Here is a 17701-nt window from a genome sequence, read left to right as displayed (position 1 = left end):
GGGAGCAGAAACCTTCACAGGAACTAGTGCTGTTGGGAAAACCTGAACTTAAATGATGAATTGCTGGAGGCTAGGTATGGACAAGTCTGAAGGTTAAAATCTCCAGGGGGGATCTAGTCATAGGAAGGCCCCCATGTTTTTGTGACTTTTCCCTCCAGGAGCTTGACCAGATTCTCACAGTATATATCAGGAAAACAAATTCCCTTGTATTTCCACCAGGAGGAGGAGAAAAGAATCACACTGAAATATACCAGAGTATTCTGTTCTTAACAAGATCTACCTTCAGGAGAAACTAGTTAGCCAGAGCCTAACATGCTGGTGTTTTATTCAGAGCCTAACCATCCTGTGGGAAGCAAAATACCCAACTCCAGCCGATTCCAGCCATCTTGTTCCACCTAAATGAGGAGAGAAAAAACTAAGAAACACCCATGAAGTTCACAGTCCAGAGGCATAAGTTCACTAAGAGACTGAGACCTAATCACAGGGCTCTAGAATGCAACTCCTCCCCCCACACTACTGAAGGCCTATATACAGCCATTCCTTTTACTCAGTATATCATGTGCAGAGATCAAGAAAAAATCACAAGGCATGATAAAAGGCAAAAACCAAAGCAAAACAAAACACGGCTTAAACAGACACAGCTTAAACAGACACAGCAAGCATCAGAACTAGATATAGCAAGGATCTGGGAATTGCCACAGAGGAATTTAAAATAACTATGATTAATGTGCTAAGGGCTGTAATGGATACAGTAGGTAGCATGGAAGAATATATGGGCAATATAAGCAGAGAGATGAAAATCCTAAGAAAGAACCAAAAAGAAATGATAGAGATAAAAAGTACTGCAACAGAAGTAAAAAATGTCTTTAATAGGCTTATAAGTAGACTGGACATGTTTGAGGAAAGAATTTCTGAGCTTGAGGAAATATGAATAGAAACTTCCAAGACTGAAAAGCAATGAGAAGAAACGCTCAAACACAAAAGGCAGAAAAATAATAAACACAAAAATGTAAAAAAGAAAAAGTGCAGAAAATAAAAATAGTAACAAATACAGTAAATATTAACTTATTTTCATCAACAAAAACCTTGAACATCAATGGTCTAAATGTATCCATTAAAAGACAGAGACTGTCAGAGTGGATCAAAAAACAAGACCCAACTACATGTTGTGTATAAGAAACTGACCCACTTTAAATATAAAGACACGGACAGATTAAAACTAAATGAATGGAGAAAGATAATACCATTCTTATACTCATCAAAAGAAAGTAGGAGTAGCTAGATTAATTTCAGATGTAGCAGACTTCAAAACAAGAAGATAGATAGAGAGACATTACATAACAATATAGGGGTTAATTCTCCAAGAAGACATAATGATCCTTAATCTGTATGCACCTAATTACAGAGTGTCAGACTATGTGAAGCAAAAACTGATAAAACTACAAGGAGTCATAGATGAATCCACAATTACAATTGGAGATGTCAGCAGCTCCCTATCAGAAACAGACCCAAGAGGTAGAAAATCAGTAAGGACACAGTTAAATTCAACTACACTATCAATCCACAGAATATAATTGACATCTATAGGCTCCTTCATCCAGCAGTAGCAGAATATGCATTCTTCTCAAGCTCACATAGAACATTCAGCAAGACAGAGCACATTCTGGGCCATAAAATATACCTCAACAAATTTAAAAGAATAGAAATTAAACAATGTTTGCTCTTAGACCACAGTGGAATTAAACCAGAAATCAATAATAAAAGACAACTGGAGGCCATGTGCAGTGGCTCACACCTGTTATCCCAGAACTTTGGGAGGCCAAGTTGGGTGGATTACCTGAGATCAAGAGTTCAAGACCAGTCTAGCCAACACAGTGAAACCTGTCTCTACTAAAAACACAAAAATGAGCTGTGCATGGTGCTGTGTGCCTGTAATCCCTGCTACTCTAGAAGCTAAGACAGGAGGATTGCTTGAATCTGGGAGGCAGAGGTTGCAGTGAGCTGAGACTGCACCACTGCACTGCAGCCTGGGTAGACACAGTGAGACTCTCCTCTGTCTCAAATAAAAAAGACAACTGGAAAACCCCAAAATACATGGAAATCAAACAACACACTTCTAAATAACACATGGGCCAAGAAAGAAATCTCAAGAGACATTTAAGAATATTTTGAACTAAATTAAAATGAAAACAAAACTCATCAAAATTTGTGGGATGCCATGAAAGCAGTGCTTAGAGGAAAATTATAGCATGACTACATATGTTGGGAAAAAAATATCTAAAATCAATTATCTAAGCTTCCACCTTAGGAAACTTAAAAAAGAAGAACAAATTAAATCCAAAGTAAGAAGAAAATAAATTTTAAAAATCAGAGTGGAAAGCAGTGAAATTACAAACAGGAAATCAATTTTAAAGATAAATGAAACCAAAAGCTGGTTCTTCAAATCAATTAATAAAATTGATAAGCTTCTAGCCAGACTAAGAAAAAAAGAAGAAGGGCACAAATTATCAATATCATAAATAAAAGAGGGGAGACAACTATAGATCCCATGGATGTTAAAAGACTAATAAAGAAATACTATGAACAACTCTATGCCCACAAATTTGATAACCTAGATGAAATGGATCAAATAATTGAAAGGCATAATCTACCAAAACTCACACAAGAAAAAATAGACAATCTAAATAGGCCTATATTTATTAAGTACATTGAATCAATAATTAAAAACCTTCCAAAATAGACAGAACCAGGCCAAGATAGGTTCACTGGTGAATTCTACCAAATATTTAATTCTCTATGAGAATTGGTATAATTTTTAAAAGAGAGAATTTCTCCTTTAGAAAATAAAAGTAGAATACTTCCTAACTCATTCTGTGAGGTCAGTATCACCAAACAAGACAAAGATATTATAAGAAAAGAAACCAATATTTTTCATGAGCCAGACGCTAAAAATCTTCAAGAAAATGTTAGCAAATTAAATCCAACAATGTATAAAAATAATTACACACTCCAACTAAGTATGATTTATACTAGGTATGCAAGGCTGGTTCAAAATTTGAAAGCCAATAAATGTAATCTACCACAGTATAGGCTAAAGAAGAAAAATTACATGATCACATCAATAGATGCAGGGAAAGCATGTGACAAAATGCAACACCCATTCATGATAAAAACTCTCAGTAAATTCTCAATGATAAAGAATATTTACAAAAAATATACAGCTAATGTCATAATGGTGAGAGACTATATGCTTTCCCCCTAAGATGAGGAACAAGGCAAGGATATACCCTCTTATCACTCCCTTTTGCTGTTATATGGAAGTCCTACCTAATGCAGTAAGGTAAGAAAAGGAAGTAAAGGATATACTGATTGGGAAGGAAGAAATAAAACTGTCTTTCTTTGCAGATGATATAATTGTCTTCATAGAAAATCTGAAAACAAACAAACAAACAAACAAAAAACCATTCCTGTAACTAATAAGCGATTATAACAAGGTTGCCAGATACAAGGTTAATATACAAAAGTCAATTTGCTTTCCCACATACCAGCAATGAACAAGTGGCATTTAAAATTAAAAACATGATACCATTTATATTAGCACCATAAAAATCACCAAATATAAATATAACAAAACATGTATAAGATCTATATGAGGAAAATCATAAAACACTAATGAAAGAAATCAAAGAACTAAACAGATAAATCATCCCATGCTCATAAATAGGAAGACTCAATATTGTCAACATGTCTGTTTTTCTCGACTTGATCTATATTCATTGCAATTCCAATCTAAATCCCAGCAAGTTACTTTGTAGATATTGACAAACTGATTGCCAAGTTTATATATGGAGGCGAAAGACTCAGAATAGCCAACAATATTGAAGGAGAACAAGGGGTTGGATTACTGGCACTACTTGACTTCAGTACTTACTATAAAGGCAAAGTAATCAAGACTGTGTGGTACTGACACAAGAAGAGACTAATTGATCAATGGATCATAACAGAGAGCCTAGAAATAGACCCACATAAATAGTCAACTGATCTTTGACAAAGAAACAAAGGGAATACGATGGAGAAAAGGTAGTCTTTTTAACAAATGGTGCTGGAAAAACTGGACATTTGCGTGCAAAAAAAAAAATTTAGACACAGACTTTACACACTTACAAAATGTGACTCAAAATGATCACAGTTCTAAATGTAAAACACAAAACTACAAAACTTCTAGAAGACAACATAGGAGTAAATCTAAATGAACCTGGGTTTGACAATTACTTTTATATATGACATCAAAGGGCATGATTCATGAGATAAAGAATTGAGAAGCTGGACATCATTAAAATTTAAAATTTCTACTTTGCAAATGATACTGTCAAAAGAATGAAAGGACAAGCCATATACAGGAAGACAATATTTGTCAAAGACATATCTGATAAAGGACTGTTATCCAAAATACACAAAGAACTCTGAAAACTTAATAAGAAAGCAACCTGATTTAAAAATGGATCAAAGATCTTGACAAATATCTTACTAAAGAAGATATTCAGATGGAACAATAAGCATATGTCATCAGGGAAATCCAAACTAAAACAGCATTGAGATGCTACTACATATCAGTTAGAATGGCCCAAGTCCAGAACACAGACGACAACAAATATTGGCAAGGTTTTGCAGCAACAGAAATTCTCATTCATTGCTATTGGAAATGAAAATGATACAGCCACTTTGGAAGATAGTTTGGCTGTTTCTTAACAAAACTAAACATATTCTGACTGTACAATCCCACAGTTGTGCTCCTTGGTACTTACCTAAAGGAGCTAAAAACTTGCATCCACATAAAAACCTGCATATGGATGTTTATTGTAGCTTTATTAATTATTACCAAACTTGGAAGCCACCAAGATGTCCTCCACTGGGCGAATGGGTACACTTTGACAGATCTAGAGCACATTTTGGTCATTATTCAGCACTAAAAAGAAATGAAAAGACATGGAGGAAGCACAAATACATATTGCTGAGTGAAAGAAGCCAATCTGAAAGGGCTACATACAGTATGATTCTAACTATACAACATTCTGGGGCTGGACCAGGCAACTAAGGGTGACCTCTATAGTTTAGAACCTGCAAGTTCTGAGAAGACAGAGGCCAATTTTAGGCTGTATCCTCAGCACTAATTCCCTGCTGCAAAAAGCAAAACTATAGAGATAGTGGAAAGATGAGTGGTTGTCAGGGCTTGGGGGAAGGGAATGATGAACAGACAGAGAACAGAAGATTTTTAGGCAGTGAAAATACTTTGTATGATACTACAATAGTGGATACATTTGTCATTATACATTTGTCCAAACCCATGCACTATAAAACACCAACAGTGAATCCTGATGGAAACCATGAACTTTGAGTGACAGTGACGTGTCAATGTAGGTCCATCAACCATAACAAATATTCACTCTGTTAAGGAATGCTGATAATGGGGGAGGCTATGCATGTGTGTGGATAGGAGGTACATGGGATATCTCTGAACCTTCCTCTCAATTTTGCTAAATGAAACCTAAAAGTGCTCTTTAAAAAATCGCCTTTAAAAACAACAAAAAAGGAGGGTATCACTGAGAGATGTGATGCTCAGTATTGGGCGGTGGAGGAAAGGACTAGTGATAACAGACTAGGGGGTGAATTGAGGTGAAATAGGTCTCAAAAAGATTCTAGATGTTCGAGTGCTTTTCTTCCTGGAATGGCAATATTTATACATTTTGATCTCTTCCCAAGGCACCAGAACAGAAGTGATTTGCTCTTTTGAACCATTCCATCCATTTTCTCTTAGTTTATCTCATCACCATGGCGATGAGGCAAGGACCTTGTGTCTGGACTAGCATCCTCTCTGATTACTTTAAAAATGCATGACAGTGCTTACATGTAACCTCTAGAGGAATGTCTTTCCTAAAATGGGACTCAATGGAATAAGCAAAGCATTAGGAGAAACAGTCTCTGGGTTTTATCTTCATTTTGCCATCTCAGAAAGATGAGTTGAGATCCCAGTTTCTGCTCATTAGTGGAGACAGAGAGGCCACCCACTTAAATCACAAAAAATAAGACTTAATAATAGGAGATGGCCAATCGCTTTGCTTAAAGCAGAACAACCGGGTGGCTGTGGCAGACACTGCTAATTGTCTAGCCCATATCTATTCAGCCTTCCTTCCTTAGAAACAAAACCAAGATTTTATTCAAGGGTCTGATGTATTAACCAAGAGAACACACTTTCCCATTTCCCTTGGGTACAGATACAGTCAATGAGAGACAAGTGGATAGGTTGTATGTATCTTCTAGGAAGACTCCTTATAAGTTTCTGACTCAACTCAGCAATGTGCTCCCTTTGGCCTCCCTGATTTCCCTTCTGGTTGGAGCTTTAGTGATCAATTTGCACCATGAAACAACACTGACAATGAAAGTCTCCTGCTAAGGATGGTAGAGCAGAAAGATAAAAGAATCCCAGTTCTCTGCTAATCCCTGCGGTGCATGCCCTCTCATTTAAGCCAAACATAATTCTTGATGGATTCACTCTCAACCTTATGAACGGCTCACTGATAGGTTCACCTCAACATTTGCAGGGTTCAGGCAGAGTATAGGTCCCTAGCCTGTGGTTCATCCCTTTACCTTTTCCCCTTTTCCTCTGTCCCATTGGGTGGATATCTGAGCTCAGACTTTTCAGCTTAAGTCCCTGTGCTAACACTGCCCCTTAGCCACTCTGCAGGCCTAGGCTCTAAATATTTCCTGTTGGGAAGACAAAGCCCAGGAAGAGGCTGCTATGGACTCTAGAAGTGAGCTCAGGGCCATTTAGGCAGGAATCTAGGACCCTAGGAATCCAGGGTGTGGCCCAGAAGTCAAGGAAGGTTCAGGCAGGTGACATGTTCCTTTAGCCCTGTGATCTCCTCACTCTGTGGAGAGAAGTGTGGCCCTTTAAGTCGTAAGACCTAGGACAGGGGCCCTAGTTGCCAGGGCCAAAAGGCAATACCCCTGGCTTCTCTCCCTTGCACTGCCTAATGGCTGCCTTTACACAACACACACATTGACAGCACAGCAAAATGTGGTTTAGTCCAGTTAACCATTTGTTATGACAGCCTTGGTAAGATTATCTTTTAGGGTCTAGAAGTATAGCTTGAAACATGTTGTTTTCCTGCTCCTACCTTCTCTCTTCCATGAGAGTGTACAATGGAAATCTGATTAAGCCTGACTCTCTGCCGAGCTTTTCTTCAGTAAGTTGTCATTAGGATGGCTCAGCTAAAGTTTATCAATCAACTGCAGTATCTGTGTTAGTGCCCTGAGTGGACTGAAGGAGGAGTCTCTAAATCCTCAGTCTCTATCACCTGTTTGAGTAAACTCTCCAAGGGCACTTAGCTGACCAATCTGCACAAACACTGCACCCTGGGCATGTGGTGGAGTCAGCTATGAATTCTGATTGCCTCCAACTGAAATAGGGACTGTTGCTCTCAGAAAATCAAACAGGAGCAGGTGGAGATTCAGCCCACGAGAGGTGTGCCACTGAAGTAACCCAAGTCTGGGCCCCAAATGCATCTGGGCACCCTTCTCTGTTACTCAGGAATCTCTCCATTCAGCCCAGAATAGCAAGAACTGAGCTCTGTTGTGACAGTGCCTGACACCAGGATCCACCCCTCCGGTCGTACTCCCACATATAATGCTTCGATTCCTGTGAGGACTGTTTTCTCTCCGCAGCCTAACCGGCAGGACCAGTAAAGCCAGCTTCATGAACATGAAAATATCTGAACTGCTTCCGTGAATGCTGGAGACTTTCTTCATTTAGTTCAGTGATTCTAAGCTTTATTTTGGATTATGGATCTCTATGTTCTCTATGCTGTATAATTACCAAAGGACATCAGTGCTCACCCACACATCTGAGGACTGCTGTAGCCCCCTTCAATTAGCAAAGTATAATCACAAGAACATCGAGTGAATAATCTAAGATGTATGCACTTCTAGCTTCAACTTTCTTTCTATATTTTATTAGTTGGCTCATAGGGTGTATTGCACAAACACACACACACATATTAGGATGTTTTGACATCTTAAAAACCTTTCTGGCTGGGAAGAGCCTGGCCTTCCTGAGCCTAGGCAATTCTTAGAGATAATAAAGGGCATAGCCAGGAGCATGCCTTTAACATACAAACTACACAATCCAGAGCCATACCTCCTCTGTTTGGCCTGTATTCTCAAAGAGCAGTATTCCTCTGCCTTAATCATTCTGGGGCTGGACCAGGCAACTAGGGGTGACCTCTATAGTTTAGAACATGCAAGTTCTGAGAAGACAGAGGCCAATTTTAGGCTGTATCCTCAGCACTGATTCCCAGCAGGAGCTCAATGATATACGTGACATGATGATATGAATGAATGGTTTCTGATAGCCACAGCCTCCTTTAGTCACTGGACTGGTGATGAAAGATGTTCTCATATGACTATTCAGGGAACTTGCTGAAATAGTCTTTGTTCTTCTTCCTGCATTTAGAAATAGTCTTTAGACATATGTGCCGCCAGTACACACATAATGAATCAGATTACAACATTTTTTTTTATGAGAAAAGATGAAAAAAGAATTCCATTTTTATGGTCAGAGAAACCCAGACTGTTAGACCCGGCTCATTTTTCATTAATAAAACAGAAAATCTTTTGCCTTCTCATCTTAGCTCTTCAAATTAATCCAAGGTCTGACTGTCCCAAAGCATTACTAATTATATAGCAACATCATTTGTATCACAGAATTGGAAATGAAATACATAGCTAACAGCAGAGTGACAGTTAAATAAACTATGACATCCTCAACTGATGGACTCTTCTGCAACCCCTGACAATGGTGTCCACAATATAATCTGAAGTTAAAGGTTAGACATAAAATTACATATGCAATATGACTGCTGTCATGCAAAATATATGAAATCGAAAGAAATACTACTGAATATTAATACTGTCTGTTTATGTTAAGACTGTGAATGAATTTCTTCCTACTTATCTGAATTTTTCAGCTTTTTCTCTAATGACCTTTAATATTTTACTCTCATGGAGAAAATCGACATCCATAAATCATTGAATTGTTAATTGAAAACATCTTGTTATTTTCTGCTTTAAAACTTGATACTGGGTGTTTTCACCTAAAAGAGCTGCATTGAGATATACAGAGAAAACCCTATGGTGAAGCTAACAGAAAGCAGTGATGGAAACACACAGAATTCTCGAATCTAGCAGCTGCCTGTGTAATAGTAATAATCACAGACATTCCCTAAGCTCTTACTATGTACCAGGCAATTTCCATATATTTTTTAAACTGTATCTTTGTAAAAGCTGTAGGAGATAGGTATTACTGTTACTCCCATTTTATAGATGAAAATGAGACTTAGAGCGGTTAATTCATTTGCTAGTAAGTGGAGGAGTCACAGAGTCTGATTCCAGCAGTCTGTCTCCATGTTTCTCACTAAGCTCTACTGCTCCCCACAGCATAAAAGGAGAGGCTTTAGTGGAAAAGAGCACATTCCTAAGCCATCCTTCCTTTCATGCAAAGATTCCTGTGTTGGACAAAGGCATAGCCTCCATGTCCATCAGAAAAGGAGATTCTGATTAAGTAAGTCCTCGGATGACTCCTACCCATCAGTGGAGGCAGTCACTAGTAACTACTTATTCACCATGTTACCTCAAGGCTCTAATGAGAGCGTGGTCCATATGTTGCCCATCTTTCCACATAAATCTATTGCTTTAGGTGCTACAAGCTCATCATGGCCAAACTTTGCAGACAGAGGCCAACCTGAGAACAAAGGTTGCTCTCTACTTGCCAGCACAATTATAGGCACTCTTTCTTCATGTGCTCGTAGAAAGCAGCGTCATTCTGCAAATGCTGGTATGCTCAGCTGACACCATCAGGGCATACGAGTGCTTTGAGGCCTTCTGTTGAACAGTCTTATTTTCTCTGCACAGAAACCTACTAGTGTAACGTTTCCATGAGTGGTGGGAGGGGGAGCGGCTTCACTACAAGAGAATTCCGGAACAGAATAGGATACCTGGAGAGGGTCCAGTCCTTTTGGAGTCAAGTAGAGGCAAGCATGTCACTAAAATGAAGCAAGCCCCCCTTCTGATACTCCAGAGAATCATGAATGGGGTAGTGGGGAACCACAGAAACAGATTCCATGAAATCAGCCATACAAGATTAGGCTGAAGATAATGACACTGGCTTAAAGGAAATCCATTAAAGATGAAACTTAAAACTCAAACAAATGTGCCAATGGGCAAAATTTAATGAGCAAAAGGAAATTAATAAACAGAGATAAGTCTTACAAACAAGGCAAAATCATTAGGGCAAATGCTTGAGGAGGATGCTACGGGGCTATGAGTCCACCTCATTGTGCTGTCTCTTTGTCCTGGCCCCTGAGGGACAGGTAGCTCTCTTTAATGCCCATTCACTTACTTTCTCTGGATCCGGACCACAGGATCAGCAAGCAGGTCGGTGACGTCAAGCTTTCTCCCCTTCTCAATGACATCTCGATGCTTGCGAACAAACAGCCACCCGATATGGGAGAAGAAGAAGCCCCGGCGGGCGTTGTGGGGGTCAGCGTCCGTCTCTGAGTACTTGTGGTGGACTCGGTGGTCCCTGGACCACTCGAAGATGTCATTCTGGAGAGAGAATGAGAGCCTGAGTGAAGAGATAAATAACCACCCCACCAGGAGTCCTCCTGGGAAGCTTCCCAGCCTCCCCTCCCCCACCAGCCCTCACTGCTGGTTTCATATTCCTCCTGTCTTTGACCCACAGTCCCTCAACCTCAAGTTAAATCCCCTGTGGTCTGGAGTGGTTTTCATCAGAATAAGAGTAAATCTTCACTTAACGGGATCTCAGCTTGTGTGTGGGACTTGCCCACTACAGGAAGTTCAGGCTTGTTGGGTGAGCTAGTGCAGAGACCTAAAAAAAAGCTCTGGTAGGGGCAACTGAAGTCTTCTAGATCATCTGTGTCAAGAAAAGTGAGATCTTTTTTATAGCTGCACAGTATTCCATGGTGTAAATATACCACATTTTCTTTATCCAGTCTATAGCTGATGGACATTTAGGATGGTTCCATGTTGCTATTGTGAATAATGCTGCAGTGAACATAAGTGTGCCTGTGTCTTTATAATAAAATGATTTCTATTCATTCGGGCACATACCCAGTAATGGGATTGCTGGGTTGAATGGTAGTTCTGTCAAGATCATGTCCTTTGCAGGGAAATGGATGGAGCTGTGGGTCATTATCCTTAGCAAACTAACACAGGAACAGAAACCCAAATACCGCCATTCTCACAAGTGGGAGCTAAATGATGAGAACACATGGACACTTGGAGGGGAACAAAACACACTGCGACCTGTCGAGAGTGGAGGGTGTGCACAGAAACCTATTAGTGTAACATTTCCATGAGTGGTGGGAGGGGGAGAGGCTTCACTACAAGAGAATTCCAGAACAGCGTAGGATACCTGGAGAGGGTTCAGTCCTTTTGGAGTTAAGTAGAGTCAAGCGTGTCACTAAAATGAAGTTAAGTCTCCCTTCTGCTACTCCAGATAATCAAAATATCTAATGGGCACTAGGCGTAATGCCTGGGTGAAAGAATCTGTACAGCACACCCCACGACACATGTTTACCTATGTAACAAACCTGAACATGTACCCCTGAACTTAAAATAAGTTAAAAAAAAAAAAGGAAGAGATCTTCTTAGGATGAAATCTTGGTTGTCACAAGAGAGGGGCAGTCCTGAGTATGAAGGGTGCCGGTTCTTGGCCCAGATTTCTTGGTCTCCCTCCCCACTTTGATGTTCTTAATGTGTGACTCACAGAGAGCAGGAAGCCAGTAGATAAAAAACCCAAATAGCTATTTCCTCAAATCTCTGCAAAATACCAAGGCACAAATGGCTGCTCTAACAGAGTGTAACTGAAACGGAGCAAGGACAACTTTGGCTCCTTGGGAACCTGGTATATTGGCAATCTACCAAGTGGAGAGGCAGCAGTGGCTGAGGGTCAGGGTAGCACTCACTGGAGCCCCAAGACAGACTCTGGTGCCCCTAGAAGGACAGGCAGCAGAGTCTAGCAGAGGCTGCCAAGTCCACAGAGCTGAAGTGGGGCTCAGTGCACATGGGGAGCACATCCTATTGGACCTCTCGTAATGGGAGACATGGGAGGCTGTCAGGGGGCTGAGCTATCGGGGGCAAGAATTGATGGCATCTAGGCTGTTACAATTAATGAGACCTTAGCTATAGCAGTGGGTCAGTGAGATCTATAGACATTCAATTTACACTAATTTTTTTTTAAACTGATGATGCTTTCAAAACTTTGAGAAGATGAATTAGATTGGGAAGTAGTGCTTTTGATAGGAAAATTAATCTGAAAATAAAAATAAATTTAAGTATCATGTTATATTAGCCTTTTTTATGACAACAGTAATAACGTTTTATGCCATAATATCCAATAATGGGTAATGTTCTCAGGAGTCCATCATTTCATAGAGATTAGCTTCATCCTTCTGATGAGAAGTGAAGAAAATGATTTGTTTTGTTTTTGTTTTTATTTGCCTGTTTTTTGAGACAGTGTTGCTCTATTGCCCAGCCTAGAGTGCAGCGGTGCAATCACATAGCTCATTGTAGCCTTGACCTTCTGGGTTGAAGTGATCCTCCCACCTCAGCGTCCCAAGTATCTGGGACTAGAGGTGTGCGTCACCACGCCCAGCTAGTTTAAAAAAAAATTTTTTTTCAGAGATGGGGTCTCACTCCATTGCCCTGTTGCCCAGGCTGATCTCAACCCCTGGCCCTGAAAAGGGAAGGAACTGTTTCATTTTCAGAATTCCAACAGTTCTTTTAATCCAAAGAGGATTCATTGAGATTTTGGTTTGTCTGACTTACCCAATGCTGCTGGAAGGTTACTCAAACTTGTTCATCCCACAGCACTGTTGAAAAAAAATGTTTTTTTTTGAGATGGAGTCTTGCTCTGTCACCCATGCTGGAGTGCAGCGGCACAATCTCTGCTCACTGCAACCTCCACCTTGTGGGTTCATGCAATTCTCCTGCCTCAGCCTGCCGAATAGCTGGGATTACAGGCGTGCACCACCACACCCAGCTGTATTTTTAGTAGAGAGGAGGTTTCACCATGTTGGCCAAGCTGGTCGAGAAATTTTTTAAATCCACTTAACCCTTGGGTATTGGAACAGACAGAGAGGAAGTAGAAAGTCCTGACAAGTAGCTGTTCAGCTTTGAATATGAAGAGAGAAAACAGCAGCCTAGAAGTTTATGTATGTCAAAAATTATAGCCTAGCATACCGTAATATGAAAGAGGTCTTTAGATTTTACCAGTGTTTTTAAACATGGTGGTTGAAAAGAGTGAAAACATTTTATTATGTAGAATCACAGAATTTAGAGTGAAAGAATTTTAAATGTCAATCAAGACTACTGTGGTCTAAGAAATAATTTCTTCCTTTTGCATTAGTTTATTGCTTTTATGTAGTGCCATCTGAACATGACATAGAAAGAACACTCTGTCCCCACTCACAGATGGCAAAATTGAAGCTTAGAGGACATTTATGTGAGTTCTTCTAACAAATCAAAACAATAATAGAACAAAGATGGCACTTTATTGGTTCTCAGTTCAAATTCCTGTCAACAAGGTGTTTTCCTTATTCTCCAAATGTTGTGGGGAGGGGTCTTTGATAGGAAACGTTTGTTCTTTTTGTTAAAAGGTTCTATTGGCTTGATATAGTTTGACACTGTGTCCCCACCCAAATCTCATCTCTAATTATAATCCCCACGTGTTGAGGGAGGGACCTGGTGGGAGGTGATTGGATCATGGGGTCAGTTTCCTCCATGCTGTTCTCATGATAGTGAGTTCTCATGAGATCTGACAGTTTAAAAGTGTGTAGCATTAGTTTCCTCTTCACTCTCTCTCTCTCCTGCTCCACCACGGTAAGACAAACCTTCTTCTCCTTCACCTTCCACCATGATTGGAAGTTTCCCGAGCCCTCCCCAGCCATGCAAAACTGTGAGTCAATTAAACCTCTTTTCTTCATAAATTACCCAGTCTCAGGTAGTTGTTTATAGCAGCATGATAATGAATAATACATGGCTGTTTAATTCAATGCCATGCAATCTTGTAGAAACTCTAAGTGAAGAGTTTCAAAGAGCTAGAAACATTATGCTCACAAAATTAATCATAATGCAACAACAAAAACACACATGATGATGAAGACAAGTTGAAACAGAGATATTTATTTCATTCCTTTCCCCTGGATACCTTTCCACCAGAAGCCATTTGACTACAATAGTGGAATGAAGCAAGAATTTTGGCCACATTCCAAATAATCACACAATCAATCCAAAAATACTTTAAGATGTATTTTTAATGCCCTATTATTGTTTTGTTTTCAATTGTAAAGCAGAGTCCAGTGAAAAAGTGACTCAAATAATAAGTTATATTTTCTAGCTCTTGGGAACTCAGCAATAAATAAATAAATTTAAAAAAAAGAAATTATAAAGAATAAGATGTGAGTCAACAGCACAGCAGAAAGGGAACGAGATTTATATGCTCACCCAATCACCTGTCTTCCCTACTTTCCTGCACTTTTGTCTGCTCTGGAATGAATGGGAGTGGGTGGGTGGATAGGGGAAAGAACCTACCTGTGAATAGCATTTGTGTTGAAAAGGTGTGGGTACCTAGAGCTCGCTTTGGTACAGTCAGTATGTGCTTTAGCAACAAGCAGAGGGAAAGCTGAGGATTAATGACGAGGGAGACATGGCCCAACCATCTCAACCTCAGGAAGCAGGGAATGAATGGGGATCAACTGTACTTGAAGCCATACCCCAGCGGTATCCTGATAATCTCTCTTCCTCTTAGTGTTTGCATGGTGCTGGGTGCTGATAGCTTTGTCTAAAACTATGTGTGCCGCTCCATCATCTTTGCTTCATAGGAAACAAAAACAATATTGAGGCATACAGAGATGACAAATGCCCATCATGAACTAACTGTCAATTCTGGGTAATCTATCTGTCATGTCCCATGTACATATTCTGATAGACATGATGCTGAAGTCAGCACTAATTCCTGAAGCCTAAATACTTACACATTCAAACAAATCAATTAACAAATTACTGTCTTAAATTTGCAACTTAGAGTTTACATTTAATTGTAGGTTCCAATAGATCACAGTCTTACTCTGCAATCCATCAAAAGTCTACCCTCACCATATGTTTATTGATTATTTCTGATTAAGAATTGGAGCATTATAAGGAGCTACATTAGTTCTAAGAATGTTGGGCATAAATGAGGCACAGGTAGGTGAGAGCAAGAAGGGAGTAGAAAGAGATCAAGCCAGAGTATACATGGTAGGCTTCATTATCGAAGATGCCACACCATAGTCCTACTTTGCAATAGAAATATAATGCAAGTCACATAACGTAACTATAATATTCTTAGTAGCCACATTTAGAAAGTGAAATGACCTTTGATTGAACTTGGGTTACAGAAAAAACAAATAAAATAAAAAGTGAAAAGAGGCTGGGCACAGTGGCTCACTCCTGTAATCCCAGAACTTTGAGAGGCTGACGTGGGCTGATTATCTGAGGTCAGGAATTCGAGACCAGCCTGGCCAACAGAGTGAAACGCCATCTCTATTAAAAATACAAAAATAGGCCAGGTGTCATGGTGTGTACTTGTAATACAAGCTACTTGGGAGGCTGAGGCACGAGAATCACTTGAACCTGGGAGGCGGAGGTTGCAGTGAACTGAGATTGCACCACTGCACTCCAGCCTGGGTGAGACTCTGTCTCAAAAACAAAAAATAAAAAATAAAAACAAACGAAAAAAAGTGAAAAGAAACAAGTAAAATTAATTTTAATTATATATTTTACTTAACATAACATACCCAAATAGTATGACTTCAACATATAACCAGTATAAAAACTATTGAGATGCTTTACATTATTATTATTATTTTTTTTTAATTTTTTATTGGATTATAGGTTTTGGGGTACATGAGCAGAGCATGCGAGACAGTTGCGTAGGTACACACATGGCAGTGTGCTTTGCTTTTCTTCTCCCCTTCACCCACATTTGGCATTTCTCCCCAGGCTATCCCTCCCCACCTCCCCCTCCCAATGGCCCTCCCCTTTTCCCCCCAATAGACCCCAGTGTTTAGTACTCCCCTTTCTGTGTCCATGTGTTCTCATTTTTCATCACCCACCTATGAGTGAGAATATGCGGTGTTTCATTTTCTGTTCTTGTGTCAGTTTGCTGAGGATGATGTTTTCCAGATTCATCCATGTCCCTACAAACGACACGAACTCATCATTTCTGATTGCTGCATAATATTCCATGGTGTATATGTGCCACATTTTTCCAATCCAGTCTATTATCAATGGGCATTTGGGTTGATTCCAGGTCTTTGCTATTGTAAACAGTGCTGCAATGAACATTCGTGTACATGTGTCCTTATAGTAGAACGATTTATAGTCTTTTGGATATATACCCAGTAATGGGATTGCTGGGTCAAATGGAATTTCTATTTCTAAGGCCTTGAGGAATCGCCACACTGTCTTCCACAATGGTTGAACTAATTTACACTCCCACCAACAGTGTAAAAGTGTTCCTTTTTCTCCACATCCTCTCCAGCATCTGTTGTCTCCAGATTTTTTAATGATCGCCATTCTAACTGGCGTGAGATGGTATCTCAATGTGGTTTTGATTTGCATCTCTCTGATGACCAGTGACGATGAGCATTTTTTCATATGTTTGTTGGCCTCATATATGTCTTCTTTCGTAAAGTATCTGTTCATATCCTTTGCCCACTTTTGAATGGGCTTCTTTGTTTTTTTCCTGTAAATCTGCTTGAGTTGTTTGTAAATTCTGGATATCAGCCCTTTGTCAGATGGGTAGACTGCGAAAATTTTTTCCCATTCTGTTGGTTGCCGATCCACTCTAGTGACTGTTTCTTTTGCCGTGCAGAAGCTGTGGAGTTTCATTAGGTCCCATTTGTCTATTTTGGCTTTTGTTGCCAATGCTCTTGGTGTTTTGTTCATGAAGTCCTTGCCTACTCCTATGTCCTGGATAGTTTTGCCTAGATTTCCTTCTAGGGTTTTTATGGTGCCAGGTCTTATGTTTAAGTCTTTAATCCAACTGGAGTTAATTTTAGTGTAAGGTGTCAGGAAGGGGTCCAGTTTCTGCTTTCTGCACATGGCTAGCCAGTTTTCCCAACACCATTTGTTAAACATGGAATCCTTGCCCCATTGCTTGTTTTTGTCAGGTTTATCAAAGATTGTATAGTTGTATGTATGTTGTGTTGCCTCCGGTGCCTCTGTTTTGTTCCATTGGTCTATATCTCTGTTTTGGTACCAGTACCATGCTGTTTTGATTACTGTAGCCTTGTAGTATAGTTTGAAATCCGGTAGTGTGATGCCCCCCGCTGTGTTCTTTTTGCTTAGAATTGACTTGGCTATGCGGGCTCTCTTTTGGTTCCATATGAAGTTCATGGTGGTTTTTTCCAGTTCTGTGAAGAAAGTCAATGGTAGCTTGATGGGGATAGCGTTGATTCTGTAAATTACTTTGGGCAGTATAGCCATTTTCACGATATTAATTCTTCCTAACCATGAACATGGAATGTTTCTCCATCTGCTTGTGTCCTCTCTGATTTCGTTGAGCAGTGGTTTGTAGTTCTCC

The 17701-nt window shown here is 39.8% G+C and overlaps 1 protein-coding gene across 2 annotated transcripts in view; it reads right to left on the bottom strand.

Moving 5' to 3' along the window:
- Positions 1-17701, bottom strand: part of SCD5 (stearoyl-CoA desaturase 5) — a 172833-nt gene that overhangs the window by 41558 nt on the left and 113574 nt on the right. For both annotated transcript variants that reach the window (XM_002745663.6, XM_078366973.1), the window contains exon 3: positions 10454-10659. In XM_002745663.6, the coding sequence (XP_002745709.1) occupies positions 10454-10659 (206 nt within the window). The remainder of the gene's footprint in view (positions 1-10453; positions 10660-17701) is intronic.

Source organism: Callithrix jacchus, chromosome 3 (genome assembly GCF_049354715.1).
Source record: "Callithrix jacchus isolate 240 chromosome 3, calJac240_pri, whole genome shotgun sequence".
Lineage (NCBI taxonomy): Eukaryota > Metazoa > Chordata > Mammalia > Primates > Cebidae > Callithrix > Callithrix jacchus.
The sequence above is the reverse complement of the archived record's forward strand: the minus strand, read 5'-3'. Positions and strand labels throughout refer to the sequence as shown.